Source organism: Dermacentor silvarum, chromosome 5, assembly GCF_013339745.2.
Source record: "Dermacentor silvarum isolate Dsil-2018 chromosome 5, BIME_Dsil_1.4, whole genome shotgun sequence".
NCBI classification, from domain to species: domain Eukaryota; kingdom Metazoa; phylum Arthropoda; class Arachnida; order Ixodida; family Ixodidae; genus Dermacentor; species Dermacentor silvarum.
Window position 1 is genome coordinate 170865397 of NC_051158.1, and position 24069 is coordinate 170889465.

Here is a 24069-nt window from a genome sequence, read left to right on the forward strand (position 1 = left end):
ACTTGATGAAGTTTGTTGCACTTAAAAAAGAAAAGTTAACATCCAGTGGGAAGAGTATTTTCAATTTATCCTGTCAATGCTTTTTTTCAAATTCTTGAAAATTGCAAAATTAGAAAATCTCAAATATTGAGTTTACAACTCTGCAACTAAGCAATAAAAGACAACATCACGATTCTGTAAACTGCACCTCCTAATAGATCTAAAGCGAACAAAATACACAGCGTACAATAAACTTTCGGTTAATTCGATCGTGACCGAAGGCCACTGTCCCGGTGCACCGATGCACAGTGTCCATGCATTTTAAGCACCTACACTTTTGTAATTTCGATTGTAATACTAGCCTTGGCCAGATAATTCGAACATGACCAGTCAGCAGCCTGACCTCTATAATGACCCCAATCCTTTAGTGGAATTGTCTGTATCGGCGGAGCTTAGGGGACACCGAATGCGTTGAACACGTGTCATATCCCACTGAAAATGCCTATTTCCGGCCTGCCCTAGGAAGATTTTCGATCAACAGTGGTAGCTCGCAATGTCTCTTTACGGTATTTACTAGGGGCTGTTGAATGTTGAATCGAATCAAGAAAAAGAAGCAGAATATCGAATAGAATTGAATATAAGAAATTTTTAAACAAAATTTAATGCTTAACATTTTTGGCAATAAAACATGGTGCTGGCACATGCTTGGGAGTTTCCCAGCATTGCATAACAAGAATGTAGCAAGCTATTAGCAACACAGGAAGGAAACACCAAATTAGCAGGCCTGCACAGCTCAGTTCTAGTATACGAAGGTCTGGAAAATCTGTTTTTTGCTGAATCTAGTGCTTTTTTTCTTCCTCTGAAACTAATGAATTAGTGAAGTTCTTTTGTACTACAGTTGGACTTGTGTTTTGCAGCAATCTTTATATTCATTGCATAGGAAGTTATGCTTTCCAGTTTTCCTCCAAAATACAGAAGGGCTATCCCAACTTTAGGCCAGGTGTAAGGCCCATCTGTGCGATAATTTCGCAAAGACCAGCCATCACGCGACTCGATCACCACTCCACACGTAGTCGGTGCTGATGGTAAAGAGCAGGCGCTCTACGTGCGGTTGCATTGTCAGATTCAGCGTGATTTGCCACTGGTAAAAGATTCTGAAATCTGGAAGGTCACAACAAGTTCACGTGCCTCACTTTCTATGTTACTGAAAGCAAATTCGTGCCTTTTCTACAGAGCAGATGTTTCGTGCAATTGTATGCCTCTGTATTAAGCATGACAATGGGGCAACTACTGAGCATTGGAAGAACACTGTATAAGTGCAAAGGGGGCACCTGTAGGTCCTTCATCGGGTTCCAGTCGTGCTCAACGAAGATGACGGTGTCGGCGCCAGTCAGGTTGAGTCCCAGCCCACCGACCTGAGTGGTCAGCAGCAGCACGTCGATGGAGGGGTCTGCGTTGAAGCGCTGGACCAGCGCCTGTCGCTGGCCCGGGGCCACGCTGCCGTCTAGGCGGAGGTAGCTGACACTGCTCATGTGTGCCCTGCAAAGAAGACAACACGTGATCCAAGAGTGGCACTGTGACGCTGTATTGTACGCACGCTGGGAAGTAGGAGGCTTCTTGGAGAGCCAGGCCCAGTACAGATATTTTTGGCTTGTTTCTATTCTTTTCTTATCAACTACCATTGATGATCGGCCAACCTTGGTGATAACACAGGCACAGCTGAACATACCGCTGAACAGACCAAACATGAAAACACAATGGCACTGAAATACAGTGGAACCTCACTGATATGATCCCGTTTCATACGATTTCTCGGCAGCAACATTCACAATTGAGAACACAAAACAATGACACAACACAGTTAAACTTCTTTTTTACCGGCCGCTACGTTCCCGGAAATCACAATCTTTAAGAACCAACGTTCAGTTTATCGCCAAACTGTGATCGCATGATACATTTTCCATCCACTAGTTCCCACTTAAACAAAAAAAAGGCACAAGGTGCGCGTAATTGATTAAAGTATCCGTGTGCCGCAGCAGCTTCCCTGCAATATTCGCACACCCGTCTTGCATGAAAATGCCGGTGTGCACTCAGATTCCACTTCTGGCACCAGCAAATCTCCTCCTCGTTGCACATTGCATTCACCGCTATCGCTGCCAATCCTGATGCATCACCCATCTGTTTCACAGTGCGTGGGGCGTAATGCCGTTAGGAGAATACTGCACGCTTTTCATAGGCGATAAACCAAATGTGCCGCCGTTCCCTGCTGCAGGTGGCATGAAGTGAGCGTCATGTTTCGATGAGGCTGCATCGTATTTTGGCGTCGCTCACTGCTCGATTTCGTTTGGTTTCCCATTTCTCCCCAGCTCGATGCACGTAGGAGCCACAACGATTCGCATCAAGTGAGCACATCAAACTTCCCACCAATGTGCTTCGCCCGAAGAAGCTGCTGACCCAGGCCAAATACGCAGAGCTTGCCGAAGCCGCAAAAATGACAAATGTGTGTTTTGGGTGGTCTGGGCCTCACCAGCTCAGTGTGCATCGGTCTCTCATGTTACGGTTCGTGCAATGCTTTGCATTACCTAGGTGCCAACTGCAGTTGAGTCTGCCAGATTTTTTTACTGACTTTGGATTGTGTGATTTCCCAGTTAGTAAGTTATTCCTCACAATTTTCTCTAAAACAAACAAGGTTCTACTCTATTACCCAGCTAAGGCCTCCCCAAATCAATGGTTCAGTAAGAAAACACTTGGCCAATGAAAATATATGGGCACCAACCTGGACCTCCATTTGGAATTGAATTCAGGAAACAAAAAAATTCAGTGCATCCTACATTTCCGGAGGAATTGGCATAATGCAAGGCTTTCTCCAATTTTTTAACGTTAAAGCTAGGGTTATGCAAAAATAACGCTAATGAAATAAACGTTCGTACAAAACAATTAAATTCTCTATAGCCAACTTTACTACTTCACTTTTTATTTATTTATTTATTTATTCCTCACAGGCCCTGAAGAGCATTGGGTGAGGGGGGCATATCAATAGAAATACAGTGCAAAATAATTCTTAGTATCTGCCTATTCAAGTATATCCCCATTGGCTCAAGTTGTTGTCTGCACGGCAAGGCAGCAGCCGGAAAGAGGGGAAGCAAGCTCACCTTTAAAATCGGATTAACTGGACCAATTTACCGGGAGTTCATTTTATCATGCACAGCCATTCAATTGGCTGATGGCAACATTAATTATGAGGCAATCAATAAACTGTTTCGTGGTGTACCCACACCTGGGCACTTTTATGATTTCATCATAAAATGCCGTATTTTTAGAGCTCGTTAATGATTGCTACATAGATAAATATTTTAAGAGTTTTCATATGTGTACAGTTCAGGGCAAAACCACTTTCAGAAAGGACAGATAGAGTCACCGAGTGATTTTTTATGGCCCAATTTTTACGACCCGTCGATTATAAGGACTTACCCATGCAGCAGTGGTTTAAAACTAACGTATAGCAGTAACTGAATCCTAAGCAATTGCTAAATGAATATTTCATTAACAAACCTCAGAATATTTCTGCTTGACTGTGGCACGGACCGGTGTCGCTGCAAATAAAGAGCGGAGTGCCTGTTCATAGTAACCCTACATAACAAAGTCAGAGAACCTGTATTGAACACTCAACACCTTGAAAAAAACAAACTAGTTTTAGTATCTTCCACCTAATTTTAGTATTTTTAGGCTTTCAGCGTGGCGCTCTTCAATTTCCAAGGTTGGCAAGCCCGTGCTCGCCAAAGACTAAAATTATCCGAGATGCTGTGATATTGGTAACAACATTGACAAGTAAACAGTGTTGTCCACCATCCTTTGGCGGCCTTGCACTCACATGAGCAGGTCCTTCTCGACGATGTCGAGCATGCCCTTGAGCTGGCAGAAGATGAGGGCCCGGTGGGCGTGCACCACGCTCTCCTGCTCGGGCTGGGCGGCTGTCCCAATGCCACAGTCCAGCAACAGTTGCCTGCAACACACAGGAGGACACATTGCTGGGCTGCTGCTCATTGAATGGGGGCCGCTGCACCTTTTGATGAATATGCCTTTCGATGAACAGTTTTACCATTTAAGCCCAGCATTGCTTTGACTTGTTCCTGTTATACCTTTCATTATCACCCAGTTTGCGCACTTGCCTTACTTCAGTTCTTCTTTTTTTTTTTTTTGTCAATTATAACGTGGTTGTTTGAGTTGTACAAATATGGTGCGCAAGGTGAATTTGCTCACAAGTGAGTGCTGAAAGTGCATCGACCACGACGTACACCAATGTCAACATCAATATGGTGAACATTTTCATGGAATTTACGGCTTGCCAAGCGTGCTGTGACAATTGAATCAGACACGTGGGAGTACGGCTAGCCGTAAAGCTAAAGATGCATTGCAACAGCTGTGTTGAACTTCGCTTAAGGTGCAGCTTGCAACGAGTTGTTAGTGCCACTAGCAACTGCAACCTGTTCGAGACCAACATTCGCGTGGCGCCTGGTATGCAGAGTACGGGAAATGGACAAACGGGGCCAAGCAACAAACCCGCGATAACAAAATCCCGAGGCAATGAAACATTTCTGAATCCCGGGCGAATGCCCATAGGAGTCAATATCTCACTACAACAAAACTTTTTTTGACAGCAATACCACATTAACGAAATTGTCAGCAACGGCAGTCCACATATCATTCACTCACGTAAGGATAACAGTGTCCAAAAATTGCTACAATGCATTGGTTGTACCCTTAAATTTGTGTAAACTACAGCCACAGCACGCTTGCGTGGCCGCCCCTTAAAAAAAAAAAAAAAAAGCCGTGAAGTTGTTGCACCTGGCAACAGGCGGCAGCAACGATGATGATGATCAAGGCTTATCTATTGCAATGGGTGAGTACTGCGTAGTGTCCTGTTAGGAAATGTAATATTTAAAAGAAAAAGACGACAAAATAAAGCAGAAGTGACCTCGCAGCAGGCACTTTTACATCCTGTGTGGCATCGTGGCATGGGCTAACGGGGAGCAGAGTTGCCTGCATGGCATGCTGATCCATAATTGCACATTAGCCAAATCAACATTCACATGTGAAGGCGCCGATCATGCTTTGACAAATTTTATGCTTAGTCAGGTTTTGTGCTTTGTGTACCATGCCCAAATTGGTGTGTGCGGTTTGTACTAGGGTGTGTCGGCTGTGAGAGTGGCGATCGGACCGTCTGCTTTGCCAGCCTGCCAGCCTGCCAAGCCTCCAGCCAAAGAGCACAAATTTCTCACACTGCAAGTATTGCACAAGTTGAAAAGGGCAGGAAGAAGATCGCCGACGAATTCAGAATTGCATGCAGCAAGCTTGCTGTCTACTATTTTGAAGAACAAGGCCTCCATCCTCGGTGTGGTTGGAAATGGTTAGAGCCCCTAACTTTATGCGGTGGAAAATTTGAAATTCTGCAAATCAAGATAGAGAAAGCTGCAAGATTCCGCAGAAACATTGAACAGACATAAAGTACATGTAACAGCCGCCATGTTGGATTTTCCGCTGGCTTGGCCGGGCTTGGCTTCCAGTGCCCCCCTGTATAGCCTTCAAAATTAGTAGCTTCTTGCAGTGTGAGGCCATGCCCGCTCTTTCTTGGCCGACAAAACGTTCCAAAAAGCGGCACTTGCTTTCTTTTTTTTTTTTTTCGGTCAGCTCAGCACTATCGTCATAATCACTTAGGCGGAATCCGTTTTTTTTTTTTTTTTTTAAGGTTCGGTTGCGCCGTACGCTGTGTGCAGGTGAAAGCTTGCGAGGGTCAGCCGGCAAGCGCAATTTAATCTCGTGCACGCGACAGAGTAAGGCGGCCGGAGGCGCGCGGACTTCGTTCGCTCACAGGGCATGGGGAGAAGGCGATGGAGATGGTGGGGAGTTGCGTTCAGCTCTTGCGGCTGCTGCCGACGGAGCTGCCGCGCTGGCACCGTATTTTGAAAGCGATCTGCGATGGGTACAAAGGGCGTGCGCCGAGTGCCAGTAGCTTCGATGCGCTGGTTTTTTTTTTCTTTTTTGCAACCTTCACGTTGAAGCAAGAGAATAGACAGCGCGAAGGTCAATTTGCCCACGGTCATCGAGCGAGATCTGTTCATGTAACCTGTGCGCGTGTGACACCGTGCTTATTTAGTTACTAAGTGCATATTTACAACTTTATACGGTCGATAAAACTAACATCCTTACTTCATATCGCTGTCTATTAATTTGCAATCGCAATCGATGCTCCGCCTTTTGAACGAAACTACAAAATTTTTCGTAAGCCGCTCTAAGCCTTCAATTTTTTTTCTATCGGGGGGGGGGGGGGGAGTTTTTTGGACTGTTCGGTTTTTCGGACTGCTAGATTTTTCGGACTACTTTTCAATCCCCGCGAAGTCCGGAAAATCGGTTGGCTACTGTAGTGCATCTTCTGAAAACTGCGAGAAACAGCGTTTCGCTGCTGCCTCAAAAAGCAACTTAGAAAAAATCGCATTTCCACTAAGAAACACCAATTCCGTGATTTTTCGCGGATTTCGCCGAAAGCTAGGGCCTCTAGAAATGGTTGACGAGGTGGAGCTCGGAAACCTGTGCTTGGTGTTTTTCCCACCAAACTGCACTTTTGTGCTGAAACCACTCGATCAAGGCGTCCTTCGCAGCATCAAGCGCGCCTACGGAGAGAGGCTGATTCAGCGTCTGCTCCCGAACCTCCAGGTCGGGCGTCCCCAGTGACGTGCACTTGTTCGTGGGGCTTGAGACGGTGGCCACCGCATGGGTTGCGACGCGCTCGGCCCTGACTGAAAATTGTTTTAAGCGTGACGGCTTCATTGCCACTCGCCGGGCATCGTGCGCTGATCCAGCGGCAGCGGAGGAAGATTTGCCCAAAGGTGTACTCGATAACAATGCCACCATTGCTGACCAACGCATGGGGGCAAACTTTGTGTCATGGAAAACCAAGTTCCAGATGGCCTTCGTGTTGACGAGTTCATTTGCGTGGATGAAGACATTGTTGTGCACGAGGAGATGACCGACGAGGCCATCATAAGTAACGTGTGCGAAGCCGACGATGCAGAGAACCACCAAGGACCAAAACATTAAGAGAAAGAAGACAAGAAACCAGCAAGCTGCGTTAGATGCCTTTGACACAATTCGTTCATTTTTCAGCAAACCTGACGACGATGTGGCAATGGACCACTTCTTGCAGTGTGAAGGCACAGCTGTCAAGTTGCTGTGACGCAATGTTCGGCAAAGTAAGCCTACCAACTTTTGGCCATAAATTTTAGTTTTGCAAGCAATTTCCTAGTTTTTTCAGTCTCATGCTCGCACCAACGAAATTCCCACGAAAGCGAATTTTTTCGCTTTTCCCGGCAATTTTGTTCTTGTGGCTTTCGACCGTTTTGTCCAGTGCCGGCTAAACCCAGCAGCAACAAAAGCCTGCACTGGACATTTGGCAAAATGTGCCAATGTAGTCAAGAACAATACAACCTCCACGAAGTTCCCAATTTTGGTTACCCAGGGAACAGTGCAGTGTCCTTTGATGGAAGTTGGCACCCTAGGGGACATGCAGCTGCCTGCAATATGAGCAAAGGGGTGCCATGCGTGTACAGCAGCGCCGACACACAAGAATTTTTTTCAATAAATACCAGCAATTGACCGGGTGTTTACTTGGCCAATTCTTCGTGTGTGGTTGCATCCGTGCACTGTTAGGACCCCTTCCACCACGGGCACCACGTTGCAGCACTGTGATCGAGATTTTTTTCTGAGTGGTATGTGACAGATTATGTTGTACTGTCAAATTTCTGTCTTGTATTTCACGTGGATGTGACCCTGAATATGCCGATTGAAAATTGTGGCATTCATGCCAAAACAACACCTTGTCCAAGGGTGGACAGACAGAAGTTGATTTATTTCGGTGCTCCTTTTCACTTCACGGCCTCAGACACACAACCATGGTCTGTGATGGTGACAGCTGGTCATACATCGCCATCAATGAAGCAAAAATGTATGGCTTCATACATGTGGAAAAAGAGGACTGTTCAAACCATGTACAGAAGGGGTTGCACGGCGGAACCTTGTGGAAAAAGGGGAGAGCAGAGTGGCAAAGGCTGGCAACCAAGCTGACAAGCTATTCGGGTTGGGCTCTCAAGTCCCATTCAGGAAATGTGGACCACATGCAAACTGCAGTATGGGCTACATACTACAATGAAATCTCTACTGACGAGAAGCCCCACCACAGCCTTTGTCCCCGTGGCCCTGATTCGTAGTGAAAATACAATGCAGCCATTGCACGGGACGAGTTTCCATCAAAGTGCAAGTCCAGTTTATCAGTGTCTGTCAGATAAAAAGGTTCTACAGAGAGCAATGACCCAGAATGGAAATAGCACACTGCATTCGGTCATCTTGAACTTGGCACAAAAAGACAAATGTGTCATTTTTTGCTGTTTGAGACAGCTGTGCAGAGGCTGTTATGCGTTGCAACCTCGGAAACCAAGAGTCTTGTTCACTTATACTGCCCGAGCTACAGTTACAGCAAGCATGAGAAAGCAGCCAGAGAGTAGTCAAGAAAGCTAACCGCCGGACAAGCAGCAAGCGTGCGTCCTCAGCAACATTCCAGGCACCCGCAAAAGCCTGCTTCAGATACTCCCCAGATACTCCCCAAGCATACTCCCCAGGGGTTTTGTAAGCTATTGCAATTATTATTTTCCAATTTTGCAGCTTCAAATGTACGCCTTTATTTGTGTTGCCTTCTCGTGTCTTTGTTTCCTGTCTGTGCTACAACTCGCTCGTTTCAGATTGAAACATATATTTTCTTCTCCAGTTTTTTTAGTTCACGGCGTTTCTCTCAAATATAATTTTCCAAGTCTCAAAATTTTGTGATCCATACCGAGTCCCTGCTAGTGATTAAATTCTCATCCTTTTTTACCTGAATACTGGCGAGTCAGAGAGCGCATGAAAACCATGACATAGTGTCCTATTTCATATAACATAACGTCCTGACCTGAGCGAGCGCAGCTTGGCGGCATGGTTGATATCCGAGAGGCAAGACTCGGACTGCTGGAGACCGGCCATGATGCGGCCGTACTCGGGGTGCTGAGGGTTCAACACCAGCTTCGGGTGGTTGCACACCTTGCGCAGGTACTGTAGAGCCTGCAACACACACACACATGGTCGTTTTATTCCACAGACACCCACGCATGCATCAACAACGTTTTGCCTGGAAAAAAAGAAATGCATTTTTTTGTTTCTCTGTTACCCTTTCTCAACACATGAAGCATTAAAGAGGCTTCATTCTTTAGCAATATATCTTTCCCTGTTTTGTAATAAACCTTTTAGTTGTGAGCACATTATCATGAAATTACTCTCTGGCTGCTGCGTCTTCTCTTCTTGCAGTGGTCATCATTGAGTTGCCAAATATAGTAAAGGCGACTATGAGAAAAATCTCAACACTTCAACAGTATGCAGTGGAACCTCGATTGGCAGAATCACAGACACACTTCACTCAAGAGAAACGAGCTGCGCACCTCGCTGTCAACATCAAGCTGCTGCAAACAAAGGCAAGATAGAATGCTAGTGAAAAAATTCACCGACGATTACAATGCTCCCTAATGGGAACTTTGAGCGCAGCTCTAAACATGTTTTCATTTCGCGTGACAATATTTTGTATTACGATTATATAGGTACACGGCTTATATTAAGAAGAGAACGCTGTGAGTAGCGTGCTTTGCGGTTTCCATACAGATGATGCACGCTACTCTGGCGCGATATCGTAGCCATAGTCGCCGCACAGCCCATCTTGCGTGGCACTACGCCTTCTTCGCACGCTTTCGTTCCACCGACGGCGAGAGCTGCCCTTCGTCGCAGCGACATCGTGCCACCAGTGTCAGCACCGACAACACCCAAGGGAGTGTCACATCTAGCCTTACTCGTAGCCGCTCGCCATCGCCTCTTGCAGGAGCAATTATCCTCATCACACACGCTGGTACCGTGAACTACCTCAGCAATTGAAGCCACGGACGAGTGTAGCCCTCCCCACCTCATGTCACCCAAAGGAACGCCCACTTTCCTCCTCGCGCGCTTCATATCCCACTGCATTCCACGTTCGCTTTCATCTTTCGTTGTGCTCGTTCACTCGGTTGCCGAGGCATGCCAACGCTCACCGCAGGAACGGGCGCCTAAGAGCTGTGCTCTAAAAGGCACTCCGCAGACTTCAAGGCAAGTAAGCACTGGGTGACTAGTTTTATGCGCCGCGCTGAATTTTCTTTACGTCGGCACACGTCGGCACACGTCGATATCACAGAAGCTGCCAGAAAGCTACGAAGAGCTGATTGTGCCTTTCATGAGGCAGAAAGTCGGTCAACTTTCAGCTGGGGCAGATCAGCCATGCTGATCAAATGCCAGTATATCTGGACATGCCCTCGGCACTAATGGTGCAGCAGAAAGCCTCCAGGCAAGTTTCCGTGAGGTCAAGTGAACATGAGAAGATGCAGGTCACCCTAATGTTGTCTTGCACAGCAGGCGGTTGCAAGCTACCATCAAACGTGGTGTTTGGCAGGTAGTGGAGTGCTGGCGTCGGCGTTGTCCAAGTGCAGCAGATGAAAGATGAGGTTCGAGTGTAATACGAGTAAATGAATTAAAATGGAATGAAGATATGTTTCGTCTGGTAACATGTCTCCACGAACTGCAAGAGCTATGCGCACTGCTGGCATCAGGGCATGCAGCAAGCAGACGACACAACAAATGTGCAAGCAGGCGTGGGAGCACAGCCAAGCATAGGCAAGCACGGCTGCATTCCTATACCAGCAGACAGACCCAAGTTTGGCACCGCCGCTCACCCACTCCATCAGTTGACTTGACTCTTCCACATCTTTCTCCCATGTGTAGTGCCATCTAGTGAATGCGCTGTGAACCGCCATGCACTGTTTCTAGGTCAGTGCCTTCCAGAGGAGTGGAGGTGGCGCTCCTGTCTAGTCTGGCCAGCAGAGCATGCCCGACTTTCAGGGCACCTGTGTCCTGTGCAGCTTTGCCACACATCAAGCTAGAGAAATCTTCGAGGCCTTGAGCATTAGCAACGAAACTGATAAATGTGTGAGTACACCTTCAATGGCCTCGCAAGTAAAGGCAAAAGTGTATCTCAAGCGGCAAAGGAATTCGTTTGAGTGACAACTGCGCCTTCTGGTTCTTTTAGTAGGTTTCTGCACAAGCATGTATGTTGCTGCTTTAGAGTGCAGCTCTTACGTGCCCGTTCCTGCGGCGAGTGCTGGCGTCGGCGTTGTCCAAGTGCAGCAGATGAAAGATGAGGTTCGAGTGTAATACGAGTAAATGAATTAAAATGGAATGAAGATATGTTTCGTCTGGTAACATGTCTCCACGAACTGCAAGAGCTATGCGCACTGCTGGCATCAGGGCATGCAGCAAGCAGACGACACAACAAATGTGCAAGCAGGCGTGGGAGCACAGCCAAGCATAGGCAAGCACGGCTGCATTCCTATACCAGCAGACAGACCCAAGTTTGGCACCGCCGCTCACCCACTCCATCAGTTGACTTGACTCTTCCACATCTTTCTCCCATGTGTAGTGCCATCTAGTGAATGCGCTGTGAACCGCCATGCACTGTTTCTAGGTCAGTGCCTTCCAGAGGAGTGGAGGTGGCGCTCCTGTCTAGACGCACCTTAAGGCGACATTCACATCTAACCTCCACCCCCCGCCTTTTGTGTTAATTTTTTTAAATTCTCAGTGCAGGTTATATGCATAAAAATAAGATACTGTCTCACCTGCCAAGGTTTCTTAGTTGCTACAATTTGCGCTGCTGCTTAAAATCTGAATCGCCGGAAACGTGGTGCTGCTGCTGCCATATTGAAACAGTAGCTGTATCTATCAGCCTCGCATAAAACGCAAGGGAGTGACAAGGGGGCCAAGGACTCGGGAAAAAAAAAAGAAAACTTCCCCTCATTCGAATAAATACGGTACTTTCGGATATAACAGACCATTCATGTCATTAGTTTGAACTGCACATACTATTCCAGCAACAAATTCCACTGCAGTATGACTGCAATTTGAGCGAGGGGGAACAGACTCGCCACGCATTCCCATAATTCTCGATACGATATGCTTCTCTTTACATGCGCTACTCAAAGACACATTTTCCATCTCAAGCCAACCCTGTTTGGTGCACTTGATCTAATACAATGTGCTTCTGTTGCATCCATGTAAATGCAGCTAGTTTAGTAAAGGGTTTAATTTGCCGTTGAATACACACAAAAGTTTGCGGAACCGCGGCTGCTCATTGTTTTATCCGATATATTGTTAAAACCAGTGTTGTTATAAGAGGGTTTGACTGTACCGCGAAATACAAATAAAAGCAAGCAAGATGACTCGACGAGTGTGCCTTTCCCTGCCTTTATTTTAATTACGCACTCATTTTCTCGAACATAAACATGAACATAGCATTCGAGACAACACGTGGACGTGACATGGAAAAGTGCGTCACCCACCTGAAACACATGAGCGGTGGCATGCGAGTTGACCGGCTGGTCCTCGGCAGCCCCTGCGACCGAGTCGTCCACCGACTTCTTGGCTCGGCTTCTGGCAAAATCCTCGTACAGTTGCACCTGTGGTAACACAAGCCTAGTGTTGGCAACTTCAACAGGAAACTAACGAGAAACACTAAATCAGCTTAGACTGACAAAGTACTCTTTCATTAATTTCCTGGTATGAATTTAAAAAAAGAAAAAATTAAGGCCACATTTTCACTATTCAAATTTTATAGTGAAAGCCCGGGCACTGGTATGTCAGTGCAACATCACAGTTCTAAGTATTTCTTTTTTTTTTTTCTCTCTTATTTGAGCTGTTGTGGGACAGTATAAATTCTCAGAGCTCGCAAAATTCAGTCTTTGGCTGCTTCTGAATACAATGTGGGTGAACTTTACCAATAAATTTACCAAGACGACATCAAAATCAATGACGTCATGATTGGCAGGTGCAAGATGTTCAAGGCAGTGTTGCCAGCTAGACTTTCATTTTTGTATCTTTTCTGGCTCATCAAGCCTCCTGCTCATGGTAAGCTCATCAAGCTCATGGTAAGAGTGCAAATCAAGAGTCTTGTGCTGAGCTAGCTAACAAGCACCACTATACATTGAGGGACACTGATTAATGACTCGCATACCAGAAAGGTCACGTTGCACCACTTGTTCACTGCCCCCCCCCCCCTTCCTTCTTCAGTAAGAGCGGCCTTCTTTAGTATTGTAGACACCTATACCAATACCGCTCCTCTCGTCAGTGTTAGCGAATACGTGCCTGTAGAGGACTCAGCTCGCAGTAGTAGTCCTGGATGATCTTGGGGGGCAGATCTTGCAAGACGTCGTCCTTGACCCTACGCAGCAGGAATGGCAGAACTTGACGGTGCAGGCTCTCCATGGCCAGCACTCCTGCATGGGCCATGATTCAAAACGGTTTGTCAGTCGAGCAATGGGAGCTTCGACAAAAAACAATCGGCTCTCGCAAAAATAAATGTGCACGAAAAAATATATAAGAAGAAGCAATAATGTTCTAACACAACCAATGCACCAACGGGACAACTCATATATACAGTGAACCTCGTTAATACAATCCCGTTCCAAGCGATTTCCCGGCTCCAAAGTTCGCGATCGAGAAAACAAAAAATTACCATCGAGAACACAAAAAAATTACTCGATACAGTCAATCCCAGATATATCCAACTCAGATATATAGAATTAATGTCTATATCGAACAGTTGTAAAATCCCCTTGAAAATATCATGCAAAAGTGCAGCGATGTACTGCATACATCAAATTCCTGTTCACTGCCACATTCGATATATTGAACACTGAGCCGTACCGCTCCCCTGCAAGTGTGCTTCGCCTAATGGAGACGCAATCACTCTCGCATAGTCAGAAATATCTATAGCTGAAAATTTTGAAATGGCACTGCTTTGGCAGATGCCATCAAACAAAAGATTGAATCTGAAGGGCAGTACAGGCCACGGAGTAAAAATGAGCAGGTTTAGTTCGCTGCGCATATCGATGGCTCGTGCGAACTGTGGCCGTTCGTTATCGGCAAGAGAAGATTGTTACTGCGCATCAAGAATGCGATAGGCCTCCCAATCTGATATGTGCTCCACTCAATCTTTTCAATGAGTGGCGCCTGGCATGGGACGCCGAACTAGAGATGCTACGCCGCCGTGTTTGTCTTCTTGTAGACAGGGGGTTTCCGTAAATGGCATATCACTAGGTCTGTGCGAATAGTGATTTTTGAGACCAAATCAAATACGAATCGAATAGAGGCCAGAAGTGAATCAAATCGAATAGTTTTTGAATAATGAACAGCTTTCATCACAGTTAATATAAAGCGCTCGTGTGTCCACCTTCACTGTGTCATTGCCTGTAGTGCGCGCTATATATTTCACCATGAATAAAACAATGTTCACATAGTAGTATTCTTAATGTTGGCAAGTTTGTCATTACATAGTACATAATGAAGTGTTGTTTATCATCAGAAAGTACAAACGATCACTGTATAGCCACTAAAGTATGGCTACCAAAGCGACGTAGCCTGCTCCACTAAGCAATTTCTCATGTTTCATGTTTATTCTATGCCCCCACGGGAGCAAAAATTTACCGTTTGATTTACCATTTGTTTGTTTGATTGGGTGCAGTTGACGTTTTGAAATATTCTAAAAGTATTCGACAGACATTCGCATTTACAAAAAGTGACCATTCGATTCGAAGACCGAATCGAATACAACAAAATTTGATTCGTTATTCGTAAGTTTCGAACATTCGCACACCCCTACATTTCGGGATTCTGCGAGCCGCCAAAACAAATCCGACCCCAACCTCGAACTGTTTAGATTTTTACATTTCAGTTTGAATTGAACAAAACCACCGCATGCCATATGCACGCTTCACAGAGAGACCCCCTTTGCTACAGCGGCACACAAGACTCATCACTTTGCGAACGCGTTTCCTTCGTGCTCACTCGCAGTTCTAAGAGTGCTCCGTCCATCTAAACTGTCCCAGTGCCCCCCCTCGAAGTGGTCAGAGACGCACCGGCCTCCTGTTCTCGGGAGGAGGACTTGGCGTCCCGTGACTGCAGAATGGGCCGGCTGAAGCGCTGCGCAAACTGGCGCTCGGTGCCCAGGAACCCTGGCATGAGGAAGTCGAACAGGGACCACAGGTCGAGCACCTGGTTCTGGATGGGGGTGCCTGTCAGGATGAGCCGGTGGTTGGCCTGCAGCTGCTTTAGGGCCCGCGCCAGCTGCACAAAGAAAAAACAAACAGAGTCACACATGCACATGTGTGGGCAATGTTAAGACAAACATGCCAGAAGCAGCTCAACTTTGCTCATTGGACTGATGTCTACCTCGTGAGGCCTCCCTTCATTAGACCGCAGTGAACATTTTTGCCTACTACAAATTCATTTCAGTTTCTTGCTTTGTCAGGACGATCAACTCTTGCGTCCCCCGATGTTTTCCTTGCATGGCCTTCACATCTCCTGTATAATGGCTTCTCCACTGGCACGTTCAGCGACAGAAGTCGGTTTAGTTGCACATTAGTATGAGAGATGGCACTGTGGTCCTATGACATGGAGGCACAGAGGAACGTTTTTGTTCTTCGTCAGCTTGGGAACAACATTCGGACTGCCCGTCTGCCGGCACGCTTTGTGGGACCGTGCCGCGATAGGTTTCAGAGCCATGACACTGGGATAAGCGAACAAACATGCCTCCATTCGCCGGACTACACCCGGGAACAACTAGGTGTAGGTAAGTGGCCGGGACAAACATTGCTCACTCAATATCGTTGCCCCATGGTGACACGAACTTCCTCGATTCCTCAGCGTGTTCCATCAGCATGCTACAATCATTGTGTATCGGCTAGCTGGCTCACTGTTTGAAAGGTGCAATAACTAGCCTTTTGTGTTTGCACCACTGCTGTGTTGTCTTTCCTTTGTTCCACAGAGAGCTTGAGAGCCCACAGCTTTTACCAAGTCCCTTGTTGCCATATTGTGCAGCAAAGTGCAACTAATTCATGTATGCTCTAAGATTACCAACTTAACAGGTCCTCTTGCACGGTCAACCTCCAGCTGGTTTGGCTGAAGCACATATCCATAACTCTTGCAGAAAATGAGTAGCCGATTCAAAGGCTACCACTTTTATTGTGAGGAAGCAATGTAACAGATGACGACAACTGGTTTTTGACATTGTTTCCAAGGAAGTCTAACACATTCATGTCCCTGAAACACAAATTAAAATGTAAAGTAAAAAGTGCACCTTAAATTTGAATGAAAAGGAATATTAAAACACTCATTTGGATGAAATGCTCTGCCAGCTCCAGGCCATTTTTCATCAGGTCACGCGGCTTATTAACCATTTTTTTGAGAAGGCAATCTGCTAGGTTGTCAGAATTTAAAGCTGGCCTGGTTCTATCAACCAGCCTGTTGACTCAGGTCTAGCCACTTGGTGGTAGCAACATTGAATCATATGCAGTCTTCTCTCACTCTTGCCTCAATGCCAGCTGGCCACCAGGAACTTGTGCAAGTGCTGTTGGCCCAACAGAGACCGTTAACTGAGACCATTACCCATTGCTAACTAATGCATTGCAGATATTGCATTAAGTAGAGTTAGCCCCAGCAATCTATGGCGAGAAGTCAACATCATCATAGTTATGCCTATGTAGTACAGTCAAACCCGCATACATATATCGAACTCGCAAAAAAAATGGAATTAGTTCGATATATCAAGCAATTCGATATTTTTTTATATTTTTTTATTTACACGATACTGCAGACCTCATTGGTCGAAGCAGGATGGGCAAAAATAAAACAGAATATTCGGAACGCCAAGAAACAATACTGCAAGTCAATAAAATACGGGGTTAGTCACTAACAGCAGACAGGCAGAATATGGAAAACATGAATAGGACACAATTTATACAATGTTGGCAATGGCATTTACAAAATTTTCATTTTGAAACAGATCTTCTGTAATTCCATTCCGTGATTGTTCGCGGGATATATGAATATGTATATTGGTTTGTCCGAGCAAAGTAGGGGGCTAAGGTGAAATTATGTTTGTGGCGGGTTTTCCGTGCAACTGAGGGCGTGACGTAAGGGTCTGGAGAAATTCCAAATTTCCTATGAAGAAGTGAATGAAGAAAGCTTAATCGAGAAATTTTTCGTCTTATGTGGAGGGGCTGAATTTGGTTAGCTACCATTAGAGCAGATGGAGAGTCGGTACTTCGAAATTTGTTGTAGATGAAACACACTGCACGTCTCTGCACTTTTTCCAGTTCTGCAATGTCTTTTTTGGTACAGTATAGACCACTTATAATGTAACCGCTTATAGTGCAGGACCGGATATCATCATCATCATCAGCCTATATTTTATGTCCACTGCAGGACGAAGGCCTCTCCCTGCGATCTCCAATTACCCCTGTCTTGTGCTAGCGTATTCCAACTTGCGCCTGCAAATTTCCTAACTTCATCATCCCATCTGGTTTTCTGCCGACCTCGACTGCGCTTCTCTTGGTATCCATTGTGTAACCCTAATGGTCCACCGGTTATCCATCCTACGCATTACATGGCCTGCCCAGCTCCATTTCTTCCGCTTAATGTCAACTAGAATGTCGGCTATCCCCGTTTGTTCTCTGATCCACACCGCTCTCTATCCGCACTATATCCACACTAACCGCACTATATCCAGACCGGATATAGTGCAGTCTTTTCAGACTCCCATTAATTTTCCCATAGCACTCCATGTATACACGTATCGCTTATAGTGCAGTTGCGGGAAACAAAATACCGGTTACAGTGTGGCTGCCTGGGAGTACGGAAGTCAGCGGAGACGGCGAACGCTCGCCTCAAACGGGCGCCCCAAGGAGTGCTCGAGGAAGAAAGAGAGACGAAGTGGAGGAGAAGGGCACGTGGTGCTAACGAACAGCCAGTGAGGCTGAAACCAGAATCTTGAGTACGAGTCGTGAAATGTCACGGCGCGCATAGTGAGCGAGGGCCACGAAACTGCCAACGCCGGCCAACGCTCGCTCCACGATAACGGCAGTAAACGAAACTTCAGGGAGCGGGCAGCGCTGGCACATCATGTCGAAGGGCGCACGCGGAGACCGTGGAATGTGAGGGAGGAAGGCGGCAGGGAAGTGGATTTCGCCTCGGCAACTCTGCCGCTTCGGTGGTTCCCCTCGCCCTCCCTCGTAGCTCCCTCACTTTCGACTGTCACCGTGCGCGCCCCCCGGCCGGCCCGGCGCCAGCTCCCCGAAGTTTCGTTTTCTGCCGTTATCGGGAAGCGGGCATTTGCCGGCGTGGGCAGTTTCGTTGGCCGGCCTGGGACGGCGCCGCTGCTTCCCTCTGCGCCATAGCCGCAGCGTGCAAGGTCAACACGTGACTAGAAAGTAGAGGAAGCATAAAGGAGAAAGAAGGGTTCACTGCCATTTTCTACGCGTGGCTACGGTAGCGTGGCTGAGACGTCGGCGTGTATACACGCATGTTCCGGCACAACGCAGAATCGGCGACCTTGCCATTTGAAAGAGGGTGAAATTTCCGCCGCGTTTTTGTTTTGTTTTGTTTGCGCGCAACATTGAGGGGTCTCTCCTAAGCTTTTACTCTATGGCGGTGCTGGAGCAATGCCGGTCGGAGGCGCCGCCGCGTGATTTGGTTCGAATTTACGAAATTCGACTGTAAATTGAATGCAAACGTTCTAGCCGCATTCCTCGACTGTTGCGTACGCGTGCCGGCTCGGTGCACATGTTTTGCATATGTGCGGGCCTTGAAAATTGTTGCTTTGGTTATAGTGCGGTACCGCTTATAGGGCGGATGTTCGCGACTCCGGCGTAGTTATAAGCGGTCTTCACTGTATGTGGATCCCAGACTATTTCTGCATATTCGAGTTTCGGCCTCATGAGAGATAGATATGCCAATTTCTTAATGTTGCTTGGCGTTCCTTTAAGTTTATGCCTCAAGAGGCCTAGGTTTCGTTTTGCAGATGACGTGATATAATTAATGTGGTTGGTCCAACTAAGCTGGGAATTAATCATAACACCTAAGTACTTATAACATGTAACATTAGAAATAGGTCTGTTTTCAAGAAAATAGTCAACTTTTGGTGGCATTTTCTTTCTTGTTATTCGCATGGATACCGTTTTTTCTGTATTAAGAACCATTCCCCATTTGTCGCACCAGTTCATGACATCATTTAGTGCAGTATGAAGTAAGGCTTGATCAGAAGGCGAGTAGATCGGTTTATAAAGCAAGCAGTCATCAGCAAACAGACTAATAGCAACACTGGGATCTATAGCAGAAACTATATCGTTCACATACACTAAAAAAAGTAAGGGGCCAAGTACACATTTAAAGAATTTGACAATGTACAAAACGCACCTTATTAAAAGTGTTCTTAATTTCCTAAATACGTGTGCGGCGGGCATATTAGCGCGAGAAATAGTTGCCGATCTTCTTCTGCTTTTTTCATTTTTAAAGTATTGTTGCGCATACACTTTTCAAGATTGTCCAGTGACTCGGAAAAGCCAAACCCACATCCTTCTATGTATGCACAGTGGCGGCCAACAACGCTCGGTGCATGAAGAGCATCGAACACGTGGGCGGGTCGGAACTGGTTGGGTCCTCGCAGTTACTGTCGCTGGCAAGATCCCTAGCCAGATCGGCAATGTCTTCGTCAGCGAGCTCTCCGGTGGTCGCAACATGGTCATCGACGGTGACGAAGTCTCGCTGCAGTTCCATCACAAACGGCACCCGGGAACTCAGACAGCTGGCTAAACAAATAATCAAGTTCTTTAATTGGTTCATCGCAATTTTCAGATGAGCTTGCGCCAGCCTAGCTGGAAACACCAAGTCCACAATGACGGAAGCAATTCTGGATTGTTTCTTTTTTGACGTCATTCCATGTTGCATTCAGCATTGTTATTGCCCCCAGGAGGTCAATTTTCAACTCCCGGCCAGCGCGAAGGTTTAGCAAAATCCGTTGCACAAGGCGCTTTCTATAGCCTGCCTTCAGTTCACGAATGACGCCTTGGTCTAAGGGCTGCAGCACTGAGGTTGTGTTCGGCGGCAGGAAACGAAGCTCAATATTTCCGACGCTTACCTTGCAATGATGCGCAGAGCAATTATCAACGAGTAGCAGATTTATCTGCCTTCACTTACTAGGTCATCGTCCCAGGACTTAAGCCAGGTGCCAAAAAGTTCGCTTGTCATCCAAGCTTTCCCGTTGGACCTGTAGATCACCGGAACAGAAAGTGCGTTCTTTAGGCACCGCGGTGATTTGCTCTTTCCGATCACGACAGGCCGAAGCTTGGTCGATCCATTGACGTTGGCGGCGAGCAACACCGATATTCTGGCTTTATTAACTTTCCCGCCGTGGGACTTGTCATCGCAACACGCCAGCGTTTTGTTCGGCAGCATTTGCCAGAACAAAGCAGTCTCGTCGGCATTAAATATGTCATGGGGATGGTACCTTGTCGTGATGTCACTCCAATTCTCTTCAATCCACTTCTGCACGCTGCTGATGTCCACCGCGCAGCTTTCACCGGTGACAGCCCGGCCGACAATGCTGTGACGCTCTTTAAAACGCTGCAGCCAACCTGAGCAGCCTTTGAAGTCGGGTCTGTTCAGAAGGAAAGCAAAATCCTTCGCTTTTTGTTCAATTATGGGGCCAGAAATCGGGATGTTTCGCGACCTAACATCCATGAACCACTTGTACACTGCTGCCTCCACGTCTTCATAAGCAGCCGTGCGTACTCGTTGGGCGCCGGCAGCATCTGGTCACTTGTCCGCCTTAGCCCTAACGTCGGCCTTATTTTCCAGTATCGTACTCGGCGTACTTGTTGGGATGCTGTATGCTACAGCGACATCCGACTTCTTTTTTCCGTGTTCAACTCTTCTGATGATTTCCAGCTTTGTGGATATTGGAAGGATCTGCCGTGTCACGGTCCCATCTCTTACGGAGCGGACGGGCGCTGCGTTCCGAGGACGCGACTATGCACACAATCTTGAAACTTCACGAGTTTCAAGGCGCACGTAGCGCACGTGGCCGTGAGTGCGCCTCTCCGATTATCAGGCCCTGACAGTCCCGGACTGCTTGGGACTGCTGTGCTGCATTCGATTTTGCTCAGACAGCTTCCGAAGCTCCACCCACTTGTCCGAGCATTGTCAGAAGCGCATTCGTTTTTTCACGGACCAGAAGTTCTGGACTGCCCGCGGACTGTTGGAGCTGTCAGCAGATGTTTGCTCGGACAAGCGCAAGTAGCTAGCAGACGACGGCTGTTTTAAAAAGATGCGCGCGGTGTTTGACGCCATGTTGTGAAAGATTCCGTGTGCTTCTGCGTACTTTGCACGCTCCAGACGGCAACTACTGTGCAATGAGTTATCGCTTCTGTTTCATCGGTGCTTTGTGTGCCATCATGCAAGTTTTTTACGAGCTGTCTAATTGTTGTAGCTTTAGTCTTCGTGTTTTTTAAAAAAAGAAGCACAGTGATCAGGCGCACATGCTTGCTTTTCTTAATGTGTTTCACGAAATCTGTCATGCTCATTGCTATATACGTATGCAGTAACCAGGTAAATTTTGCTTTTCAGGCAAGTGAAACTAGCGTACGTGCAAGGAATCATATATTGCATGCGGCTATTTCACGCCGGTAGCTGGGGTGGTATACTATAGGAGCTTTGAGGATTGCTGTTGACATATATGTTGATCCTTTCTGCTACCAAGTTCGAGCGTTTGATTTTTGACGTGCAGGATTAGCAGACGGTGTACACGCACTTTCTCATGCATCGTGCCTTTAATTAGCAGACGGTCTCGCGAGCTTTGAGGATGTAAGCGGGTGCTTTCTGCATGAATAGCAACGTGGCACAACCATGATTTCGGAGTCTTTCCACAGCAATTTGAGGGCCAATAAATATATTTCACCACAGCCACGATTTTGCTTACGTCTGTGTGGGAATTCCACCTAAATTTCTCAGGCAATGAGCTAGCTAGCACGACGTAATAAACTGCGCTTTGCAAAAACATTCTACGCACTCAGGCTACGATTACACTATGCTAGCTTCATGGTTATGTCGGCGACGTACGCCTCTGAGACTGCACCATTTTGGAGGCCACGCTAATAAAAACGCTGGGTAGGGGGCTATCTACGAGTAGCAAAGACCAGACGACGGTAGCCAGGAGAGTGACTTCCGGTCGCGGTGCTTCGACCGAAATCTCAGACAGTCTCCGACAGCCGGATCACGTGACTTTGACGCGCTCTTCTGTCAGGGCTAGTCAGACCGGAAGCCGTGGACGGTGTGCGAACAGTCCAGGACTGCATAATCGAAGAGGCCCAGTGAGAGTGAGAGAGAGTAGTCGAACCACTTTTTCTAGGGCGTGGCTGTCCGAGGGAGCGAAAGCAGCGGCGCACGCATACAGTTGGGCTAAACCACTTTGTCTGGAGGGTGGAGAGGGGTAATGTCGGCTCGCCCGATACGGCACTCGCCTCGCGGGAAAGCCAACTTCTGGGGTAGTTTTGCGCTGCTTGACGTTCGATATATCGATAGCGGCTGCTATTTTTGTTCGATGTAACAGTAATTTTTGCTATATATTCTCATTGTAACATTACGGTGTTCAAAAATGTTCGATATATGGGGTAATTCGATGTAAACGGGTTCGATATAGTCGGGTTCAACTATATACGAGGTGCATTTAATAAGAATACATTAATTTTTTTTTCTTTTTAAATTTCCTGTGGCACACCGCACTATTCTACTCCTTCAGCTGGTTCACTTGAACACACAGCCATTGCTTACAGGAGAAATAAAAATTAATGACTGAGTAATCAATAAAATCTTGCTAATTAAGTTTTAAGCTAATCACTTTAAGGGACTAACTGCAATTTGCAAGATTGAGCCCATGAGTTTGCAAGCCCTATGCACTTTAAAAACCTCAAGTAATTCACTGGCTTCAATTCCCCAATTGCAAGATGTGACCTCAAGTGATTAGCCGACAAAGTAATTCATAATATAGTAAACCCTCATTACAATGAATCCACCTAACTCAAATTATTGCTTTATTTGAAATTTCTCCCAGTCCTGGCCTAAATGCATGCATTTTAAACCACATTACAGTCAACGACCAATTTCCCGGACGCCCGATAATTCGGACGCAAAAAAACTTTGCCGTTCGATCTTCCGGACTTTTTGCCATGACTGCAGGACCGAAATGGCATTAATAGGAGCCACCATCGCCGCCATTTTTATTATCTCGCCTCCTCGAACCGAAGCTCTCGCATGCAGATCCGCTGACAACCGTAGCCACCAACGTGGCAACGCTAGGCCTAGCTTCTTCGACGTTCGCTCCCAAGCTTCTTTCTGTTCTGTTTTTATCGAAACAATTCGCCGCTATTAGCAATGGAGCTGATTCCGCCTTATGCAATCCTCGCCAATGTCTTGGAAGCTTGGAAAGCGTGGTGCGTAGTACAATGCTGGTTCCCAGAAGTCAGCTTCGCCTCAATACAGAAGTGTTATGCAATGAAGCATATGCAAAGTGCTACGGTGGAGCATACCAAGAGTGGGAATAGGCAATCGTGATGAGACACAGTATGTATTCGTTAATTACACATGCGTGCACCCGCCGTGTCCCATCACAAAATGAGCACTTGAAGCATGACAATACGCTGCTGCTTCGCTCAGAGCGAACTGTCAAGGGGCACATGAGCAGTCATGGCAGCACTCTGTGCCTTTCGCATCGAGCAAAGCATTCCGCACCGGGAAAGCAAGCAACCCTCTCCGTTGCCAGCTACGCCAGCTGTGCACCCTTCCCCTCCATGCTGCACCAGCGGCGAGCAAATGCGTACTCATGGCGAGCGCTCAACGCCTTTTTACACCTCAGCCCCGTGAATAAAATGACAGTAGAAACATTTCCCCTCTCCTGGCCTCTCCTCTCAAAATTGAAATTGAGCCACGTGACACCCGTATTCCACTTCCCCATAGCTGTGCTACTTCAGTTGTACTTTTTTTTAACATATCGAATGTTTTAGCCATCCCATTTACTTCCTTATAACAAGGGTTTACTGTAGGTTGGCAATTATT

General features: G+C 46.8%; 1 protein-coding gene across 1 annotated transcript in view; it reads right to left on the reverse strand.

Moving 5' to 3' along the window:
• The window catches only part of LOC119453900 (TATA-binding protein-associated factor 172-like), a 195623-nt gene that overhangs the window by 12956 nt on the left and 158598 nt on the right, over nt 1-24069 (reverse strand). Inside the window, exons 32-37 of the mRNA XM_049667068.1 lie at nt 15042-15249; nt 13270-13400; nt 12468-12584; nt 8975-9123; nt 3851-3982; nt 1311-1518 (exon numbers count right to left, since the gene is read on the reverse strand). Of these exons, the coding sequence (XP_049523025.1) occupies nt 1311-1518; nt 3851-3982; nt 8975-9123; nt 12468-12584; nt 13270-13400; nt 15042-15249 (945 nt within the window). The remainder of the gene's footprint in view (nt 1-1310; nt 1519-3850; nt 3983-8974; nt 9124-12467; nt 12585-13269; nt 13401-15041; nt 15250-24069) is intronic.